This window comes from Cryptotermes secundus, unplaced genomic scaffold, assembly GCF_002891405.2.
Source record: "Cryptotermes secundus unplaced genomic scaffold, Csec_1.0 scaffold249, whole genome shotgun sequence".
Lineage (NCBI taxonomy): Eukaryota > Metazoa > Arthropoda > Insecta > Blattodea > Kalotermitidae > Cryptotermes > Cryptotermes secundus.
The window spans coordinates 96,149-119,416 of NW_019726225.1; the positions used below are offsets into that span (position 1 = coordinate 96,149).

Here is a 23,268-nt window from a genome sequence, read left to right on the forward strand (position 1 = left end):
CCACATATTCCTGCCAGTTTTAATATCTATTTTGTAATCAACAAGTGTGTAACCCCGGTCAAAGTTTGACACTTCTCTGGCCATTATCTCCGTAACCGTTCAACTTTGGACATAGGTGTTTTGGGTTATATCGGCATACTTTAACATAAGGAACACCCTCCCGAAGTTTGGCACATTCCTCCTGGGACACCCTGTATATTGTCTTTTGTTTTGCATGATGGATATCTGAAAAGTCGATTAATACAGAAGAGATGCCTCAACATTTCTCTCTTTCTTTAAGATTACATTAGGCTACCTCATTCTTGTACTCCTTCATCATGTCTCTGACATACTGCATGAGACAAGGGACGAGACGAGAGTATTTTTCCTGGAGCACTGCCTTAAGGTGAATGACAACTGGTACAATATTCTCAATCATATTCTTCTTCTCACACTGTGACAAGTAAAACATGTAATATTAATGAAATTTGACATTACAATATTCTCAGAGCCACAGAAATGCATGTTTATGACAAAAAGAATTTGGGGATGCCTGTTATAAGGTATATGACTGTTGAGAATAGTACTGACCTCTCCAATAGCTTTATTTCTAGCCTTAACTAATATATTTGTGACTTTATCTATATTCTCAGCTGCAGGATCCTCGTCACATTCCTGTTGCAGCGCACTCAGACATATCTGCTTGCTATTCAGTATGTGTATAGCGTCCAAGACCACGTTCTCACCATCTTCATCCAGCCTCACTTGACCCTCTGAAGCACCATCTGCAGGTATAACATCATGCAGTACTATTCAGTATTTTCTATAAAAATAGCGAATAAATAATTTTAATATGTTGAAAAGTTCAAATATTTGAGGATGACAGTAACAAATAAAAATTATGTTCATGGAGAAATTAAGAACAAATTGAATTTGGGAGATGGTTGATAGCACAGAGTTCATGACCTGTCTTTTTGTCTATCTAAAAACATAAAGCCTAAAATATACAGAACTAGAATCTTAGCTGATATTTTATATGCTCTCACCATAAAGGAAGAACTCATATTAAGGGTATCTGAGAACAGAATGCCAAGATGAAGTTTGAATTAAGGAGGACGTAATGGGATCCTGGAGATGACGCATAATGAGGAGCTTTGAAATACGCATTTTTCCCCAAATATTACAGTGATCAAATAAAGGTGGATGAGCTGAATGGGAATGTAGCATGAATGCATACATGAATTTAGTTATAAAATCTGAAGGGATACAACCACTTGGGAGACTTTGGTGTAGACTGGAGAATAATATTAGAGAAAGGGGGTGTGAGGTGGGAGGGTTTGAACTGGATTCATCTAGGTCAGGATAAGGTCGAGCGGTGGAATCTTCTGAACAAATTATCTTGCAAGTTCTATAAGAGCCAAGTTTATTTCTCAAACTTACTCTCTTCCAGAATGTGACACCATGTAGTCTGGTATATTATTACCAACACTTCTGAGGAACCTGTTACCTCCATCTTCACCCCTTCTCTACCCTGAAGATGAAGGCACAGGTTACTTCAAAATTCTAGTAATATACTGTCACGTGTCTTGAGTTCAAAACTTGTTGGTCACGTGTGTAAGTCCAATACCACTTCTGACGCCAAATTGTCACGTGTTGGGTGTATAACGCGACAAATAACTTCACGCCTTACTGGATATAGCGAATTTTATTTCACATTCGTTCTTAGAATCACACAAATTACAATCTGACAATTACTAGCATTGGCAGTATCACAAAGACTAGACTGCAAATGCTGGTTGACTGCCTGGCTGACTCGTAACTCGTAACTCAAGAACTTGAGAACTGTAACTGTCTTGAATAGTCTTCGCTGCTCCTTATTTAGCCCCGTTCCGGACAACACAGAAAACAGCCATGTAATAGGCACCACTGTTGTCTGGTGGCTTGTTGCTAGCAACGCTGTCAGGAGTTGTTTACTGCTGCCTAGCAACCGCGGCATCCCTTGGCCACATCACCGCTGGCGGGGGGAGGGGTGTCCTGCATAGCGCAACACGTCACAATACCAAACTACATGGTGTCACATATTCCACATCCTATTGACAGCTGTGAATGATGGTGACTAGGTGAGTGACCATTATCTTAGCGTGGCTCTGCTCCATGGATTTAGTCAGTTCAGTAGATCCTATGTCCTTTTACTTTAAACTTCCAACACTATGTTTCCTGCAAATGCCCTCAGAACTGTATTATATTTTGCATTTACGTAAACTGTTACGAGTTCTATTCTACTGTAAAATAATCATTCCTATAAGGAAAGACACAAAAGAACAAGTTCAGGTTTGCAGAGAAGACTGCAGAAAAATACAGAAAATTATAAAGTCACAATGTGTTACTTCATGAAATGATACTGTGCCTCAGAAATGTCAAAATTATATCCATTCTTACCAAGCACTTTCATCACAAGGTTGTTTCTGCTTAGCATGCGATGTTCATCATCCATGTTCTCCAACATGAATCCGTAGAGGAGCTCCCTGCTCTCCCTGAACTTGTCTCCTTTCATCAGAAAATTCTCCCGTTCTTCTCTTGTCATCGAACATTTGCCATACACTTCATGACCCTTGCAACATCACAACAATACTAACATTTCACATATAGCAGTTACATCTCACACGTGGGAAAATATGGAAGATCAAGGTTCTCCCTTCATGTTTTCAAGGCTCCAATAATTCACTTCCTCACTTAGCATCAGTGAGGTAACAGAATGTAAAGGAACTAGAGGATACTGTGACATTTTATGCACGTGGGCTTTACTAAACAGCTAGCATAATTAAATTATACCTCTGAACCCCTGCACAATTTCCAAGCTAAAAAGAACAAGGAACTATCACTCCGCATACTGTATACTACCAATTATCTATGCAAATAAAGAGGCATGCATAATCCAAAAAAATGGGTAATCAAAGTTTCAGATGTGATCATGATAACATGGTGATTGTTGAGTATAGGAATTTTGGAATGTATGTGGAGGGTCCAATTTGTCCACTTGTCTCAAGTCATGAGAGTTATGAAAATATTGTACTAATCATAAAATGTGTGGTTCATTTTCCCCTACTACTATTCCTGCTGGAAAATTTTTTTTGCTCTGATACACATTTAGCTCAAAGTATGTGCAGAAAAGCATGTAGGTCTTCAAATAAAGTAGTAGATACAATTATTCAATATAAATTAAAAATTAAACGGCTTGACAATTCTTCACAAAGTTCTCAAATATAATGAAAATATATGTCATAGTTGCAAATGCACTTAAAACGAGGTACATATACACAACAGACTGGATAATTTGCACACTGAAAACTGACAGTACAGGGTACTTGCACAGATGCAAATATACGCACATGATCTCTCACTTTATGTTCAACCACTGCTTGATATTTTTGCTCTGCCATATATGGGTGGCAGCTGATATTAACTTCCTTTCTCTCTCACCAAGTCTACTATATAAATAAGAGGAGAGAATGCATAAAATTTAAGAAAAACATTCTAACAAAGTCTGAGGGACAGTACGTAAATAGGTCATAAATGGATATAAAACGTATAACATGTGATGTTTGAACCTGGAAAAAACATTTATTTCTCAACATATCCTCCACTAACAGATACACTTGTCCCACTGCTTTACCAGCACAGTGAAACCTGCACCACAGAAGTCTTTTGATCACTGTCTCAGTCACTTCTGCACCTCCATTTCAACCTCATCATCAGTCTAACATTCCCCATCAAGATGGCTTTTTAGTGGACCAAACAGATGGAATTCACTAGGGGTGGATGTTCAAGAAGTTCCCACTGTAGTTCTTGGGTTCTCTCCTGGGTTGTTCGGGCTGTATGGAGTCTGGTATTGTCATGACGGAGCAGTATCCCTGTTGCCAGTTGGCCTGGACATTTTCTGTGACTTGCATCCCAAAGCTCTGACAGAACTTCACAGTACGATGCAGAATTCATATTTTCACAATGCTCCTGAAAATGGGCTAACAGTACTCCCTGAGAATCCAAAAACACAGTAAGCATAACCTTCCCAGCTGATGGCATAAGCTTAAAATTTTTAGTTGAAAGTGAACTGGGATGTTTCCAAAATTTCAAATGATCATGCATTATGCTGCATGCTACCATGGGAACACCCTGGTGCAGTTGCTGCACTGCCTATCGTTATCCTCCTGTCAGCTCGAATCAACTCTAGCACCTGCTGCACAGTTGCTTCTTTGACAATCTCGGCAGGGCAACCTGGTTGGGCATCATCTGCAATTTTCAAATGTCCTTGAGAGAATTTTTCAATCCAGTTGCAAACCGCTTTACGCAACAAACACATCCCATCATAAATAGGAAACATTTCTTTATGAATGTCCTCTGGATTTCATCCCTTTTGCCTCAGAATTTTTCACAACAGAATTCTGCTCTTCGGTAGTATACTAAGTATAGTCGCCATTTTGACTACTGAAAACACCCTCTGAACATACACATTCATATCTGCTACCTAGACTCTCATGAAGCTAGACTATGTTGCTGCGTTGTGATACACCTACGAAACCTATTACGTCCATTACAGCTGTTTTATTTCCATTTCTGACCTATTTACTGATTTCTCTTTATAAAAGTAATGATTTGAACATCCAAATCTTCTGGGTTATGATGGCATGCAGTGTGATAGGTGGCTACAAATATTATAGAAGCACACAGTGCCCTTCATCAGGGGTGCAGGGAGCTAAGTCAAGAAAGTGACTGTTATACAGAAAAAGAGTGAAAGAAGCCAGTCATGGAAGACTGAGTTTACCAATCAGATCCATGAATGGACAAAATGAGGAATGGATCTTCAAGAGGGCAATGAGTCCTGCGTAAAAGGAGGGAAGAGTAACAAGATGGAGGCAAGCAATAAGTTCCACTGAAAAGCTGGTGTCTGCTAATCAGATCACATGGCATCATAATCCAGGAAACCACAAGGTGAATCCTATTGCTATGAAAATGTCAAATCTTAAACACTTAGAACCACAGTTTCCTACTGCAAGCAGATGACCTAATTCTGATGTCCTTTAAACATTTACTTCCAAGTTACATCTTATCAAACTAAAAGAACCAATGAAGTTTTTGATACATATCACATCCTGCTATTAATATAGAAAGATGTTGAGTAAATGTGGTATATAACCTTACTTGATAGCCATTGAAGTGAAACAGAGCATCAATGAAATGTTCATACATTATGTTTTTGTTTGTTGCCACCAGGTAGTCTCGCAAAAAATAGGTAGTAAGTTCTACTACATTCTCATCTAAGTCACAGAGCATACTTAGAAGATGAAAAAACATGGCACCACGGCACTTGATATAGTTTCCTTGAAGAAGCTCCACGAGGCATGTCAGTGTAGTGATTCGCACTTGCACCACTGTGTCCTTCAGACATAGCCACAGGCTGAGAAGATGCGGCTCCATCATGGCCCCATATCTGTCAAATCACAAACACAAATCCTGGAAATTTACTTATGACACTTTGTTATCATTATTATTCTTGGGGTAGCGTGAGGCTGAGTCCCTTGGTATTTAGGCCTTAAAAGACCCACTGTACCAGCCCCAGCTGACAGGTGACAGGTGTGGAGCATTTGGTGGAAAAACCAGTAGGGGTAACTGAAGTACTTGGAGAAAACCTGCACCAGTAACACTTTTGCCACCACAGACTGAAACTGGGCCACTGTGGTACTCATGACACTTCCCTTTAAATGCTTAAATCCATGTGAAGAGATTAGCGTCACTTATATAGTAATATTTATATAATTCAGTGTTCTGATCGCACCTGTATCAAATATAACTTAAAATTTGTGTTGGTCACCATGTTTGTATCCTGGGCTGCCTTGCTGCTCTTATACAATGCACAAAACATAATCTTAATATAAGCAGCAACATATTTCAAAGATCAAAACTCTAGGACTCTACATAAAGTAGCTTTAGTGTTGTTCCTGCGTCAGAAATTTGCATGGCTGTCACTCATATCATTTGTACTGATGGTAGGGAGTCAAACAGTATGAAGGTTGAATACCTTACAATGATGTCCACACCAAACTATCTACAAAACTATTGAGTTCAAACTTATTAGGGACAAATGTGAGTCATGGTACTGTACAGATAACAGGATAAAATATCTATTTACAGGGTAGAGCGGGAGATGAGATAGCACAGTCAGTACAACTGGCTACGGGCTGGATGACTGAGAGGTCAGAGTTCGAGTCCCAGTAGGACTAAGAATTTTCTCTGCTTTATGTTGTCCAGACCAGCTGTGGGGCTCACTCAGCCTCCTATCCAGTGGGTACTCAGGGTTCTTTCCCTGGCAGTAAAGCAGCCAAGGCATGAAGCTGATCATTCACCTCCAGCTAGTGCAGAGGTAAAGAAAATGTGGCTCTATACATCTGCTCCCCCATATGCCTTCATGGCATAGTGCTTAATCAGTCAAGCACAAGGACAACTTTAACTTATCTTTATGGGGTAAAAAAGAAATAATTACCCACTTTAAAAGTAAAATTACTACTTTACAAATTGAAAGGGACCTTTACTACCAACGTTTCACTGTATAATGATAAAGTATTACATTTTTGCTTCTTTTTTTTTTTTCCTTGGCACTACAGCCCCAGTGGGCCTAGGCCTACCTCCATGAACTTCTCTGTTCACTTCGGTTTTTTCTAGATCTTACACATTTGGTAGGACTCCTTGGGTGGGTGATCAACTCATTGCAAGGCCTCTACCTGGACACAAACACAGAAAAAGGCACACACACAAACTAAACATCCATGCCCTGAGTGGGATTCAAACCCACGATCCCGGTTTCCAAGCGAGCAAAGACAGTACATGCCTTAGACCACTCGGCTACCGTGACCGGCATATTTTGCTTTTATAATATTAAATTAATTAGGATCATCAAGTGATAAGGATCAGAAACGTGGTGACTGCAGTCTCTGTTAACATCCTATTTGGGAGGAATTCAAGAAGCAACACAACCTATTTAATCTTTATCAAGTGTGAAGGGATGTGAATTTCAAACAATTATGATTTATTTACATTTTTAGACAGGAGATTACTGTCATTCCCAAATATTTAAACTATATCCCATGTTTCTCTTATTAATTTATTAAGTACCTATATATTATGATGCAATTTGTTTGCTACTAGGAACTTACCGCACACACAGATCTCTGAGCACATATATGATGTTCATTAGTGTGGGCAAATCTTGTGTTATCTTGAGCAGCTTCACAAGTGGCCTTGTCAACTGCTTTGCCCACATCTGGTTCAGCACACACAGCTTGCCCACAGTTACAACAGTAAGTGCTTTGGCAACTGGATCTGCGGCTATATCTCCCATACCTGTACAAATATCATGACTATATATAATGGAACTAAATAAACAAAAGATGCAAACAGTTATATATACGGAATAACTGAATGTGACAAGAGAGTACAAAAGGGAAAATTTAATCCTGAACTAATACAGAAACTGTTTCACACGGGTGTGAAACTTGGTCTGTCATGCTGAGTGAAGAGCATATCGTGACGTATTTGCACTATGCAGTACACCCCCTTTCCAGCAGTGACGTAACAGCATCGGAGCAACTGCCGCTGCTACAGTAACAGGCCAGTCAACACTCCGTCCCTTTCCCCCGTGGTGATGTAACAAGGGGACACCGCTGGTAATATGAGGCAACAGAAGACAGTATAAAAAGCTGGCTGAGCAGTATGTGAGCAGAGTGTGTGATTAGGAGTGACACAGTGCGGGTCGTGAAGTCGCCAAGTGCAGTTAAAGCCTAGCAGTAGCCGAGAGCAGGAGAAGTAACTGTGATACTGCCAATGGCAGTAGTTGTGAGATTGTAAATTGTGTAAATGTAAGAGCGAGTGTTCAATAAATTCACTAGATCCAAAATGGCATGAAGTACCCAACACATGACAATATCTTGAAAATGTGAACTAAATGCTAAAACGAAATGAACCTAAACCATGTTTTCAGTATTGGATATTATGATACCATCTGTCACTCACTGGCTAGCTACAATGGTAGTGAGGGAGGTGTTATTGTTTTAAGGTATTATGCAAACAGAATCAAACTGATTTTAGTGAACATTCACCATGTAAAACAGAAATCAGTGTTATCTCCACGTGTTACACAGCTGCGCTGGCATGTGCAATGGTTGAGCAGGCCCCAGAAGGCCTAGTGGCACACTGCTTGCAACATACTAAACCCCATTACCACCAAGTTCAAACGTGGTCACCAGCACCACAGTAATGAGAGACTGAAATCCAGTTAATAAATGTTACCAGCTGTGGAATGTAACACTGATACAAGCTTGTGGACAGGACTGACAAGGATGAGTGAATTACAAGACAGTACTATAACAGATACATTAATTTCTGTTGGGCATATTGCGCAGAATACTGCTTACTCCTTTTGAGAGCCTCACTGTATGGCTGTGTGGCACATCACATTATGAATTTCTCACATTTTAATACCTTGATGTTTGAAAGCCACACAGAATATAAACAGAGATTTGGGACAAAATAATTTTTAATTTACACCACAAAAATACATACATGCCATAATGAAACACATGCAGAAGAAAAGGAGGGGAATAAACATCATCTCCATATTTTTAAGATTTGGGAGAACATTAATCTTTGAATAAAAGATTCATAAATGTAGAAATCAGTTCTTACTGTTTGCATCTGAAATGAAGAGGAACTGCTGAAGCAGCCGAAATGTCTTCTCATCCAATTGCCTTGGATTATGCATGGCAACTTCCCCCACTGTATGCAGGTGGCACAGAAATTGATCTTTGTCAAGCACCTTTGTTGAATCACGTTTAAGTGTGTTCTCCAGATACAACTGTGACCTCTGAAAAATCAGCATTCCTTTTTAACGAACAGTTGCTCACTGAACTTCAGTGCCTAATAAGAACTAAAAGGTGTACCCCAAATGAAAACTCTGCCTTGATATCTGTTTACAGCAGAAACAAATCTATTGTTGACAGAGACATTCAACAGTAGAAACACTACACTGCAGAGAGTGACAAATTCCACTACTGATAAAGTTAAAAAACATATTATACTTCATACATCTTAGTAACTAACTGCTTGAGCTATGGTGCAGCCCGAACATCTACCTTACTGGTACATTCTGAAGGGTTCTGCTTACAAAAAACACTTCGTTAAATGATCTGACGTGGATACTAGAACATCTACCTTACTGGTAGATTCTGAAGGGTTCTGCTTACAAAAACACTTTATGTTAAGTGATTTGAGGTGGATACTAGAACATCTACCTTACTGGTAGATTCTGAAGGGTTCTGCTTATAAAAACACTTTATGTTAAGTGATTTGAGGTGGATACTAGAACATCTACCTTACTGGTACATTCTGAAGGGTTCTGCTTATAAAAAACACTTCGTTAAGTGATTTGAGGTGGATACTAGAACATCTACCTTACTGGTAGATTCTGAAGGGTTCTAATGATGGGGTATAACACTCAGGAGTACTAGGTTCTCGGACTTTATCAACTGGTATTCTGCTATGTTCTATTGTGTTTTTAGAATACCAGATGATGGACAAAATCCTAACACCCAGTAATCCTAAATCTGCCACAGTTTCATACTTTTAATTCCATCTTTAAAATTCATCAGAAGACAATTACCTGATGATGGTCATGGCATTGATTCAAGGATTTCAACTAACACAGCTAGTAAGTCAACGCAAGTGACTGTGGGTACAAAACCACAGAGCCACTTAACATTAAGAAAGATCTGAATAATAAAAAATGACTAATCCACCACAACTGCATGAATTGGCACTAAACAGCCTTTCTCAGATTCCCAGAACTAAAAATCTCCTGTGAGGAATCATATTCCATTTCACCTGAACACACTCAAGTTGATGTGTCATCACTTGAAAGATTTTAAGAAAATTATTTCCAGAAATATTTCATTTCTCAAAACAAGTACTTTATTGCCATTAATTTTTCAGAAAAGTAATGATGTTCAATTTACTCGTCATGTAAACACAACAGGCAAAACAATATGGCCCCAAAATATGATTCGCATACACTTACGTGCAAACCCCCAGTACCATATTCAGTTTAAATCCAGTGATTCATTTCGCAGGGGAAGAGATGCATGGAAATGCATGCATCCTCATCTGAAAAAAGAAACACATCTCACCTGCAAGAGGTCACCAGTCCAGGACTTCACTTTCTTCCTAGCCTCTTTCTTTGACTCTACCAAATGATGAGTAAGCTGAACAGCAATCTCCACATTCAGACGGATCAGCTCTCTCTGTACACTGAAGTTAGACAATCCATCCACGAGCTCATGCAGCATGTCCTTCTGCACATGGTGAGGAAGGTTACCACAACATGACAGCAACACTTCCAGGACAATCACCAGCAAAGACACTGATCCCTGGTGTACACAACGAATCAGGTAATATATGCTCACTGTTACATTCTGGTGCAGTTGCTCCTTTAGTTTAACTATCTCAAAAACCATAAGACCCATGGAAAATCTATTGTGCATAACGTGTGTTTAATTTTTCTCAATAAATTTGTTCCAAGCACTTTTTGGTCCATCAAATATTTTGCAAGTTTTGTGCAAGTTAAGCTCAAGATGTGCACAGAAATGCATGTAGGTCCTAGTGTAAAGTGCCCATTACAGTTGTCTCACTTCAACCAAAGTGGAATTTCATGAAAATCCAGTATGTGTTTCTGCAGTTATTTCATGTGTACAGTGTAATTTCACAAATACTCTGCAGGGATGCAAATTCATCTAAAAAATTAGTTCCAGATGTAAATATGATTCATTAAACTTACACATAAAATACACAGACTACTAGAATATAATAAACACATCTGCCATAACAACAAGAGCTATCAATTAGACAGAGGTCAAAGAAATTCACCAATTAAAGTGATCCTTTATCTACAGCATTAATGCCATTTTAGACTACTAAATTTAACTATACCCTGATGGTAGGCTCCAAAGACTATTTCAGCTGTGAGTAGAAATAAAAAAGTTTAATTCTGGATCAGACCAGAAAAATTAAATTAAAATGTAAAAATATAAATAAAAACGTTTCTTGCCTCTGGAAGCATTTTATCACGCCTCGGGCAACATATTTATCTAGGTAAGATTTGAGGTATATGTGGTTAACACCACATATACATGGTGCCAAATCCCAGAAGACTGCTTTCTTCATATTTATCTAGAAACATTAGTTGCATCAAAACATAAACAAACTCTCTGTTAGTGGGAAGAATGAGCCATAGTTACACATTTGACTTTATGCATATCATAGCAGTTCACACGAATCCTTACAGCTCTTCCAGCCTTCTCTTTGCTTCTGGTCACACAATGCTTAACCAACATGTTCACGGTTTAAAACAGTCATCATGGCATTTAAATGAAGAGTATTACCTTCCGGGATGTGACACCATGTATTCTGGTAGAAGTTTCCAAACATTTAGGGGAGATGTACTGCTTCTGTATCCAGGGCTAAATAATAACCAGCAAGAAGGCAGCAACATATCCCAGATGACAGTACTCTACATTTATCCACCACAATGACTATTCCGTCTCCAATGCGAATGTTAACTTCCAAAATGAGAATCAGTGTTGTATTTTGTGATCTCACCATGAAGTTTAGAGTTCCACAAGAGAAAATTTAGTTATTGTCTATTTACCTCATTTGAAGTAACAGTTTGTCGATAATATTCTACTGCAAACATGGGGTTCTTGAAATCCATTTGTGTTGACAAGCAGTATAGAACAATCCATGCTGGAGTGTTGTTTTCAGTGCCCACGTGAGTGCACAAATCATTCACCAAACTATTTCTATAAAAACCATAAAAAGGAACAACTTTTTCAATAGGTAAGTACAAATATTAGCGATTTTAATGACAAAGTTCCTCTTATTGTGAACATATAACTCTAAATTCTTAACGAGAAGAAACTAATGGGCTTAAAATTTCGTCTAATGCTTTCGGCTATACTGACAGTCTATAGCAGCTGTATCACTCAGAGCGATACATATCTGTGTACAATTCCCACTTGAACAGATTTCTGTTACAAAGATTTTGGTATAATGTTACATTTGAAAACTGTGTAACAGCATACAAAAAATTATCCATACAGTATCTGTATATACATTTATGATCTACAAACCCATTTTTACACATCTATTTGTAATGTTTCATTAGTTCTCACTAAAAAACACGATCGTAATTACGAACTGCAGGCAGCTGCTGTATTATTTTCAACTGTACTTACATAAGAAGAATAATGTAAGAAAAGCTACGCTTGGAAGCCCAAAAAAGGGAGGACAAGGCTTTCAGAATATGTTACGACAATAAGAAGCACCTGAACAGGATAAAGGTACAGCTGAAAGGCTGTTGAATGTATGGCTCCTACTGCCAGAGTCAGTTATTACCACACATAATTTCTGTACATTAAACAACACTAGAATAATGTTCATACCAAGTTTCATGAAAATCCAACCATTGGTTCTTATGTTACAGTTGGAAGGGCAAACACAAATGGACACATACACACATAGACATTATAAGCCTATCTATCTTTATAAATTAATAAGAAAAACAGTCTAAAAAGTAATTCTACTTCAGGGTAAAACAGTAATTAGCAAGTCTTAAACACTTCATAGTTATGTAGGAATTGAGGTTCTCACAGTGGTGATTATGAAGAACACTACCTTCTGGGATATAATGCTGTGTAGTCCATTGACAGTCAACTGATGTTTCAGAGGAACATATGGCTTCCATTTTCAGGGTCCAATTAGGTAAGGAAGATACCAGCGTGAAGGCAAGCAGCAAGCCAAGAATTGACCTGCCGCCTACTTTCACATGCTGGTATCTTGCTTGGTTTATTTGATCCCGAAGATCAAGGTGACACGTTCCTCTGAAACGTCAGCTGACTTTCAACAGACTGCAGGGCATTATATTACAGAAGATAGTACCCTTCACTTCAGTGTTTACTGTAAATTCAATTCATGTTCCTTTACACTGTTACTGCACCCAGAAACCCATGACAAGTGATTATACATGGTTTTGCCATCTTCTGATAAACATAAGAAGTACGTGCAAAAGCTGTCACAGATGATGGGGAAATATTGGGTTGTATTATACACTGCACAGCATTCAGCCTGAAATATTTCTGATATACTGAGCATGAACACAGGGTGAATCACAGGAAAGTTAGGGGCATACAACTGCAGTAATAAACCACGATTTTTCTGTAACTCTTCAGTCACAAAAGCACAAGTTGTTTAATAATAAAATAACAAAACATTTTCTTACCTTGTTTCCTTTTCCTTTACCCATACCTCACAAGCCTTCATGAAGCAGACATGAAGATTAAACTCCACAATATATGTGAGTAGCTGCCATGGTAAGGCATACCATATGTTGTCCTGCTGCCTGCTGTACTCGGTCAAGTTATCTACAATCACCAGACTCATCACCTGGAAACATTGCTGCTATGGCATTATGGCTCATATGTTTGGCAGCTTCTGTGTCACCTTGCAGCAACCTCATCTGATAACACTTAGTGCAACGATGAGGTAGTTTAACTGGTACAAAGACTGTTAATAAGAAGTCACAAAAAACACACATTGCCAGCTACACCCACTCATTTTGCATTTCATAGTACTCGTATGTCCTTACCTTCAAGACACATTCCTGAAGTTTCCCTTCTTGATCTAAGACAAGCGGTACAACACATTTTGCCCAAATTTTAGCAAGTTTTTTATCATCAGGATATTGCTGCAACAAGTCAGAAAGGATCTGGACCATCTCCTTGCGAACTGAAACTGCAGGATCTCGGCAAGTAGATCCCAACATCTGTAAGGTTAGGTCGTTAATAATAACAGTCCTTTTAATTCTTCAAAACAGCTACAATAACTTGGTTTCCAAAGGATTCACTTACCATGACTGAAAAACAAAATGTGTAAATGAACTCATCACAAAACATAAAGCTAGCAAACTTCAGAACAGACTAGCACTTGGCGTAGTGCAGCTTCAGAATGATGGCATCAAAGATCTGTAAGTGGGATACATCACCAAGCAAAATGATGTAGCCGTAATGTGCCAGACTTCTATCGGTAGGTACATGACTAAGGTTTCTTGTTGTTTCGTCAGAACCTCCAGAAAAATTCCAGGACTTCCTTTCAAATACTTTCCACAGCTTTATTAACAAATCAACATACCATTCTACCCTATATAATCTTGGATACTGACACTGTCATAAAATAAACTAGAAAAAACTAAGACACTATCCATTCCATATAAATACAGTCATTTATGGCACAATGCAAACCTGTGACATGCAATCCTTGTAAACCTTGTAACCTTGTAAACAAGGCTGTATTCTTAGATAAAGAGACAACAGAGGTTCTGTCTCTACACAATTTAATACCTATACTACAGCAGGGATCAGACTGAGAAAATTTTATTTACCTCTGAACTATATAAAAATGAAACTAACCTCCAAAATATTTTCTGTTAGCCAGCTTCTGTTCAATTTCATGATGCTCTCCAAAGCCTGCAATGCTGCCTTCCTCACATTAACTTTACTATCACAAGCTAGATTTTTAAATTCACCAATTATCACTCTTGCACCTGGGAGTGGGTTCATTGCACTTTTCTTTTCTAATGCCACCATTATCTGTTTGTAATTCATGAATGCTTTCTCATTTCCACTGCACTGCTGATTTAGTACAAATATCTCATTGAATAAACTGCACACTACCATATTATCAGATCTCATACACTGTACAAGAAGTGATAATGCTCTAGCTCTAACAGTTCCTGATGAATCACGACATCGAGCAAATATAACTGCCAACATATATTTATACAACATATCACCCTCCCTGGCACAATATGCTGAAGATGGACTGCTGTCAGTACTGCTATTGCCCTGTGGGTGTCCAGGTTCTGTGCTTGCATCACTACCACTATTGTAAGAAACACAGGAATCATGACCTGAAGCAATGCTGATAGAGGCTGAAACCTGTGGTTCTTCATATAAGAGTTGTGATATCACCTCCACAGCAAGAAGTCTATATGATGCTTTATCACTATGGGCACAATCAAACAACCATCTCACTAGAGCTGTGTATTGTTTGTATGGCATAATTTTCATTATATCAACTATGGTTTCTTTTCCTTTTTGGCGGGTTTCAGCCTTTTCACCAATCCTTGTAAACACATGGTGGATGAATATTGTAATACCTCTGTGTGTAACATCCTTCAAGGTATAGAGTAAGTACTTAATAAAATGCACAGCATGTTCTCTTATTGTGCACAGTTCACGAAATGACAAATCATGATCAGATAAAAGAACACTGGAGAGAAGATGTTTCATGATAATAATAACAATGTCTTCTAAATCACCATGTTGTGGAGAGCACAAGAGTTTCAAGCATTCATATGCACTGTATGCAAGAGATGACACACCCTTATCCATAACTGATCTATTCAATCTGCGGTATGTCATGAAGTTTGATGTATTTACTTCCAATCTAGTAATTTCGGTTAGTCTTTTAACAATTTCTTCTAGCAGTTCTTCCTGTGATTCCAAAGAGAACTTGGTTACAAATAATTGCAATGCACACAGTACCATCATAAGTTCATTTAGTAGCGAAGATGTTTCTTGTACACTCAACTGTATTTCACCCATATCATTTGTCAACACTTCAGCTGTTGCCTCTGTACCACACTTCTTCGATTTTTTCTTTTGTTTGAAGGTCGCCAGAATTCCTAATTTTAAGATATTCACAGATTTCAAGCATAAGTAAGGATGAAATGCATGAAATACTCTACTTCCAGAAACTGACAGAAGTTTAAGATACAAAGTACTTGCTTTTAAAGAAAGAATCCTTGAAACTTCATCATATTTGTTTCTTTGTCCATTTGTAATGAAACCCCACAGCACAGACAACAGTGCCTTGTAATCAAATTTGAGTTCCATTAGCAGCTTCCAACTTTTATCTTGCCTTTCTTCTGTATTTATATTACCTGGACGTATAGTACACTGTTCTACGGCCTGCCACTTGTCAACTGCTGCACTAACCTCACTAAGGACTTGAATAGCATGCTTGTCACCGTATTCCTTATAAAAATCAGGTAATTCTGCACCACCCATGAACTCCTGGGACCACACAGATTCAATGTAATCAGAATCCAATGTATCCAACATTAGGCCCTTTACTGCTTCAATAACATCCATCTTTACAAAATCATATTGTATTACAACAGAGTCAACATTATTTCCAGTTTTCAATTTCAAAGAAATATACACAGCTTCGTTTCAATAGTTACCAAAAATTACCGATGCTACCCATTACTACTATGAGATCAAAAGTGTGAAACATGCAGATAATTAATACAACTTCCCTCCAAATTATTGAATAACTTGACCGACAGGACCGACAGCACGAACAATAACCACGGATAACATGTGAAAAAGGGTTTACAACTGCATGATCCTATGCTCGGAATAGCTACATTGGTTATAGGCACGGGCGACTAAGTAATGGATAATTTAATCCATGGATCCGTGGACCTGAGAGAGAGAGAGAGAGAGAGAGAGTGTATGTGTGTGTGTGTGTGTAGAGAGAGAGAGAAGAGAGAGAGGGGAAAGGANTCCGCCACGCTTAGTTTAATTATTGGGTGGATCTGAACGACGTGACTGGAAATCGTGCACGTGGAACAAGCAGTGCAAATGATACTGCTTCTGATGATCAGTCAGTGACAAAGTGGCACTGGGGTAGGTTTTCTCCAAGTACTTCGGTTTCCCCTGCCAATCTTCATTCCGCCACTTGCTCCACAATCACCCTCACCGCCCTCACCTATCATCTGGGGCTGGTACAATAGGCCAGAAGTGGCCGCAGTACAAGGGACTTAGTCCCACCCCACTAGCAATAAAAACAAAATAATAATATTACCCAAAATGTAAGATTGTCAAATGACCTACAGTAAACTTCTTGTGAGGACCAACATTAATTTCAGATTTTGAAAATTTACACTACATTCCTGCCTGGAGATGAATCCGGCTTCTTTTGCACATGAACCAGCTGCTATATAAGAAAATGCTTTTGTTGTTATATTGTTTATCTAATGCTCTTTATACAAGCTGTCTTCAGGGCAAGTAAAACATTTCATCACGTTCAGTTTTCCTATACTAAAACTTCAATCAGTAATGTAACTTCTGTAAGCATGCCACATAAATTGTAGGACCCTGGAAAGCAATAAATGGGAAAATAATTTATAATTTTGCCCATTGCTATAGCATGTCTTGAATTTGAATGGAATATTAAATATCAATAATTTAATTTAAGTTCATGTTTTATGCCAATTCTCATCTTAACATACGACTTTATCAGGAATATAATTTATAAAAAAATTTTAATTTACTATCCATGACCATTCTCTTCTCCATGTGGAGGCAGGTAAGAATACCTCCGTGAAAGTTGTAGCTGACGAGAAGGAAACCTGGTGCCTGTGGGTATAACTAGGCCACCCTGTCACTGGAGAACATAAATACAAGGACCTGCTCCTCCAGATTGGGGGTTGGACGCAAGGCTGATGACATTGCTCTGTAAAAAAGTTGTCCGAAATTCAAAAAGTAATAACCAGATGCATTTACATTTACATTACATTTATTTTTCACTTCATGGATCCAATCATCTCCCCATAAGGCTGGATATAAAACATGTCACATATTACAAATTCATGATGACTACACATCATTCATCCTTAGTCCAATAAAATATAAAATCAAGCCTCAGACAGAATAGCTCAACTTGTCAGGACAACACACATAGGTCGTGGAAAAACCACAATCAAATTCACACCTTGCCATTCCACACACACTGGCAAGCCATATCATCCAAGCAGTTATATTATAAAATATTAAAATTCATAACAAAAAACAGACATACATACTGTACTACTACACTTACAACAAGCAAGTCTCAACAGTGTGTAATTCAGGCACACAGACCATTTATTAACTCTTAACTTTTGAGTCACTTACATGCTCGACAAATTCATCAATAGAGTAAAATACGATACTTTGCAAATAATTTCATAAAACAAACGTAAATTGCTTTTTATCGTTTTTTAAAACTATGATATTTGACGGCAGATTATTAAATAGCTTGACGCCTGAATAATACACCCCTCTCTGATAGGATGATAAATGTGTTGAAGGTATATGAAGGTGGTCATTCCTTCTGGTACCAATGACACATACATCCAGCTTATTAACCTTTAAGTGCCGAAGTGCCCCGTTTGTGCCAGTGGTGAGTAAGGTCGTCGTGGCCAAAGTACCCAGTTTTGGCAACTCGGGCATTTAAACTCCGCTAGGGGAAGCGCGCGCACACGCCGCTAGTAGAAGCGAATGCATAGTCCTAAATATTTATTTTTAAATATAGTAATTACCAGACAGACTTGAGTAAAGCCCTAATAGAAAAATTAAAATGATACCTAGGAAAACAACAACAAAAAGAATATACGTATGAGTTATGCCCAAACTCATCCACGAGCCAGTACTTTTATTGCAGATTCTGCAGATTAATGTGTTAAAAATATATAGTAAAATTCGATGTACATACCTTTTTTGTTGTTATCTGCTTGATGTATATATAGGCTGAAATAAAACTACAGTATTCGATTTCACTAAGCACGCACAGAAAACAGACCGCACTCTGAATCTCAGCCGCGATGAAGCTGTCTGTTCAGGCCCATAGAAAGGGCAATAAGCTTTTGCAGCTATAACGGAACTTAGAACTGAAGAACGGACCCCTCTAGCTTTCTCTTGAACAGCCATTCTTTCATTCTTCTGACACTCAGTCAGAAGATTCGAAAATCCGAAGAGTGTAAGCAGTGCTAGCAGAAGGCCAAATGTTTTTATTGCTTCCATCTGTATTATGACATCAGGGACTGCTAAAATTTGTCAAGTGTTACAAACAGAAATGAATTTGTAATGCAGAACAACTCTGTGAAGAACTGGGAAATCATTTTTGCAGTACTCATCAAAATTAAAAGGCAAAAAATTGAAAATGGAGTATAATTTGTATAANCATTAGAAAACAAATTGTGTTCAACTTGTGAAGCAAAAAATCAATATGTCCCCTACAAGTCAGATGACTGTCCAGCTGCAAACAGAGAAACTTGATGTTGATTGATGAGTTTGCTAGAAGCACCCCTGTCAGCACCCCTATCGTGAATAGGAACATATATCCTAGTGGCCACAAGCATGTTAGCTGTGACCCATACAATGTTGCTAGTCACCTGAGGATTCTGATCCCTTTCAGAGATGCAATGACTATTGTTGCTGATGTAAAGTATGTNTGAAACCGCATAAACATATGATTGAAAACAACATCCAATTTTGTTTTTAAATTATAGTACTCTTCAGCTGTGCAAAGAATACTTGTCACCTGAAAACATAATAACTTCCTAAATTTTACTTATTTCAAGGAGAAAATTATTTATGTATATATTAAAGAGTAAGGGTCCCAACACCGATCCCTGATACACACCACATCCAACAATTTCCAAGTTAGAATAATATTTGTTATTTATATAATTTAATTCCACTCTTTGCCTCCTATATTGGAGGTAAGTTTTAAACCATTGCAATAATACTTGTACACCCTGCATATCACACATGTGATGCTCAGATAAGCATATTAAGTGAGGATTTATATTATTGCTAACTACTGAACACTTCAATTCATCAATTTTGCCTCTAAGACCTCTGATATTTTGATGTACAAGAATTAGAGAGTCTTTAGTATATTTACACTTATTGAAAAGAGACTTATTTAATTTTACTCCCATAAAAAATTCTCATTTCTGGTAGGTGGTCTTCTTTTTCTTCTATTACTATGCTCTCTTTCCCAATCGAGGATTTTTCTATTAACTTTCGTTGATTACTGATGTCATTTCTCCCTATAATATTTTTGAGTACACCCACTGTCTGGTCACAATCACAATCACTCAGGTTCTCACTTTCACTATCTTCTTTTTCTTTTCCATCTTTCAGTTGAGACTCCTTAACTTCTGGACTTGTATTATCTCTTCCCTGTATATGGCAAGGTTCATTCAAATTATATATCCAACACTGGGCAATAATGTCTCCCTTGTCCTTAGTTGAGAGTTCCCATATCTGGTTTAATATCAACTCTTTCACTCTATTTCTCCCAGTTACATTGAGATGAAGCCCATGTCTGGTATAACATGATCTATCCAATTCAATTTCCAGTATTTTCACATTACTCTCCAACTTCATTGTTTTATGCATTTTCCTATTGAATACTTTTTATTTCTCCTTTAATATATGATGAGTCTATTAAGTCACACCTGTGAGGGGCTGTAATTAAAATGAAACTTGTATTCTTTTTCCTATTTGTAAACTTTTTAAGTGACTAAGTCCATTCATTGTTTCATTTTTTGCAACATCATTTGAGCCTCCCCATAGTATAAACATATCATCCCTAGTCAGGGAGTTAACTTACTGTTTGCACAGTTGCACAATATTTTGTAATCTTGCTCCCTGCATTACTGTGCCCTTAACCTCAAATTTCTTGTCCACTTGGTTCGATAATTCAGACGCATATCCTTTTACGTGACTGTCCCCCATTAGTATAATTTTATTTTTCCTTAATTCCTTTATATTTCTAGCTATCTGTTTTTTATTTATTCCTTCTAACTTCTTCTGTCTATCACAGTCACTGGTTATTTCGCTGAGTGCTACAAAATGGTTTACAACTGTGGGTATTTATTGTGGTTTAACAACATAATTCCTCATGTTATTCTTCCATTTCTTGTTTTCTTTTACAAGTCTTACTACTTCTCTTCCGAGATTCAAGCACTGTATACAATTCTTAATCGTATTCAAGCGACCGGTCATACATTGCTACACCACTTTCCGCCATATTGGAATAGGTCATCAATCTGGCAGAATCTTCTAATGAAGGGTATGGCTAAAAAAATGCTTGGCCACTGATGAGGATGATGATGATAGTCCTCCTAGGCACAGACTAAACTCTTCTCTGAGTGGCCCTGAAAACAGTTCCAGTATAGTCAAGTTTGACACCTTAATAATACCGGGTCCCTTCAGTGAATACTCATATCAGAATTTGATGAAAGATTTTGTATATTTTAGGGAAAATGTATATTTCAAAAACACAATAAAAGTTTCTTTGCATTTTTGACATAATTCTTCACAATTTCATATACAAATCTTTAGGTTATGTACCTCTGAATTAAATGCTATGCCTCCTTCATAGGGATAGAAGAGGAAGAAGGGTTGAGAATGTACATGCTACATGTAGCTAAATCCCACACCTCAATTTTTACAGGTAATTTTGTATACTTAGAGTCTTGTAATAAAACATATCTGTTGGTTGTGTGACAATTTATTATACAATATTACTCTGATTTACAACTGCTGTAAAATAAACCATTCTACACCACAGTATCATATTAAATTAACATTCTTTGGCCAGAAAAGTAATAGAAACATAAAAATCTAATCATCATTACGCACATCCACAAAACGGAAACAAAAACAATACACAAAATTATGAAGCCACTGTTCAGCCGTACCACCATTTAAAAGTCCCATCCGTGTTGTTAGCTCAAATATTATTATATACAAATATTCACTCCTTAATTATTTTATATTTCAAGAGGCAGTACACAATTTGGAATAAGTTAAGACAATCTGTATACATAAAGCTGACAGCTGACACATCACACTTATTAAAGATCAAGGAAGTCATCGTTCTTAAAAACTGTATATTCCTAAAATATCATTATGGAGGAAAGGAAATTAAACAAGCACTTCCTCCTTGGCATGCCCAAGTACAGTTCTTAACATTACAGAAATGAACTTCAATGACAGCTCATAAATATTTACTGTAATAAGTATAAAGTAAATAAAGCTATTTATCACTGTATTTGCCATATATTTCAAGTAAAATATGTAAAAAGGAAATCTGCGGGTGAGGAATGCAGTCTACGGCAGTGGCAAGAGAACAGAACAGAATCACTTCCTTATTCAGTAACTTATCACAAAGACTGTGAGGGAAAGAATTCAGAGAAGAGCATCAAGATTTACCAACCAGTCCTCATGTTTGCACTGGATAAACTCTATGGAGGGAAGGCGGTGCAACAAACTAGAAAATATTGTTAGTTCATTTCTTCTTAGTCTTGGGTGAGGTAGACTGGAACACACTGGAGGCTGACATCAGATTTTCAATGTACTGCCCCAGAACCTGATTTTCTGAACGCAACTTCAAGTTCTCCTCCTTTACACTGTCCACCCGCTGCGACAAGTCTGCAATCACATGACCCCATTAGTGCTGGTGACAGGCTCATGTTATGCCTCTATGTGAACCTCACAATAACTTGACGAGTACTGTCTTCTGGGATGTGATGCTGGGTTGAAGAAACATACTGCCTCCATCTTCAGGGTTCAAGGGTAAAAGCAAGCAGAAGATGGAGGCAGAATGTTCCTCTTAACATTGGTGAACTTCTAACAGACTACACAGTGCTGCATCCCAGAAGATAGTGTTCTTCATAGACACCATCATGACAACCTCAAATTTCACAATAACTAACCCACACAGAAACAAAATGAATCTATGGTAGAGAGTTTTCTTGAGATGCTATTATTCAGCATCAAAAGATACTGTTTTAACCAGAAGGAACATGAACATGTTCAGAAACAGCAAAATCTTCATAACCAATAAGAGCATTTTAAAATTATCCTCCCACCTATGACCAAGTCTTTTAGGCAGTCTCTCAGCATGATGTTTTCAGCTACAATTTTGTATTCTTTTCTTGGGTCCCACATTCCATGCGACATATCAGCACCGTCAAGCTATGTTTGCCTTAGAGTGGCAGACCAAGTTTTACATACAAAAGAACTTTGCTCTCCACAAAAAAAAAAAAAANNATCATAATTATGATGGGGTACCCAAAAGAAACCAAACTAATTTTTTTGTGGGCAGAGCTTTTGTAGTACCATGTTTTGCCACTATGAGTGCATAGAGCTAACATTCCTAGTCAATAAGCCGACTACCGTTGCTTCAGAAGGTAAGGACTAGTTTCGGCAGAGTTTATAGTGACAACTGTTTTGTGTGATCGTCGTTTTTGCAATGGCTGATTTTCGTGAACAGCGTGCGGCGGTGAAA

General features: G+C 37.9%; 2 protein-coding genes and 1 long non-coding RNA gene across 3 annotated transcripts in view; 1 reads left to right on the forward strand and 2 right to left on the reverse strand.

Moving 5' to 3' along the window:
- LOC111863961 overlaps nucleotides 1-10,233 on the forward strand; it is a 22,283-nt gene extending 12,050 nt beyond the window's left edge. The window contains exons 2-3 of the long non-coding RNA XR_002842708.2: nucleotides 633-770; nucleotides 10,152-10,233. This is a non-coding gene — a long non-coding RNA (uncharacterized LOC111863961). The remainder of the gene's footprint in view (nucleotides 1-632; nucleotides 771-10,151) is intronic.
- The window catches only part of LOC111863960 (condensin-2 complex subunit D3), a gene marked incomplete at its 5' end in the record, with an annotated part of 22,729 nt that extends 6,420 nt beyond the window's left edge, over nucleotides 1-16,309 (reverse strand). The window contains 11 exon segments of the mRNA XM_023850792.2: nucleotides 296-433; nucleotides 571-764; nucleotides 2,419-2,590; nucleotides 5,176-5,464; nucleotides 7,185-7,371; nucleotides 8,713-8,890; nucleotides 10,209-10,448; nucleotides 11,726-11,876; nucleotides 13,355-13,518; nucleotides 13,721-13,897; nucleotides 14,541-16,309. Coding sequence (XP_023706560.1) covers nucleotides 296-433; nucleotides 571-764; nucleotides 2,419-2,590; nucleotides 5,176-5,464; nucleotides 7,185-7,371; nucleotides 8,713-8,890; nucleotides 10,209-10,448; nucleotides 11,726-11,876; nucleotides 13,355-13,518; nucleotides 13,721-13,897; nucleotides 14,541-16,286 — 3,636 coding nt within the window.
- Nucleotides 16,310-21,468: 5,159 nt separating this feature from the next.
- Nucleotides 21,469-23,268, reverse strand: part of LOC111863964 (short coiled-coil protein B) — a 6,301-nt gene continuing 4,501 nt past the window's right edge. The window contains exon 3 of the mRNA XM_023850797.2: nucleotides 21,469-22,409. Coding sequence (XP_023706565.1) covers nucleotides 22,267-22,409 — 143 coding nt within the window. The 3' untranslated portion in view covers nucleotides 21,469-22,266. The remainder of the gene's footprint in view (nucleotides 22,410-23,268) is intronic.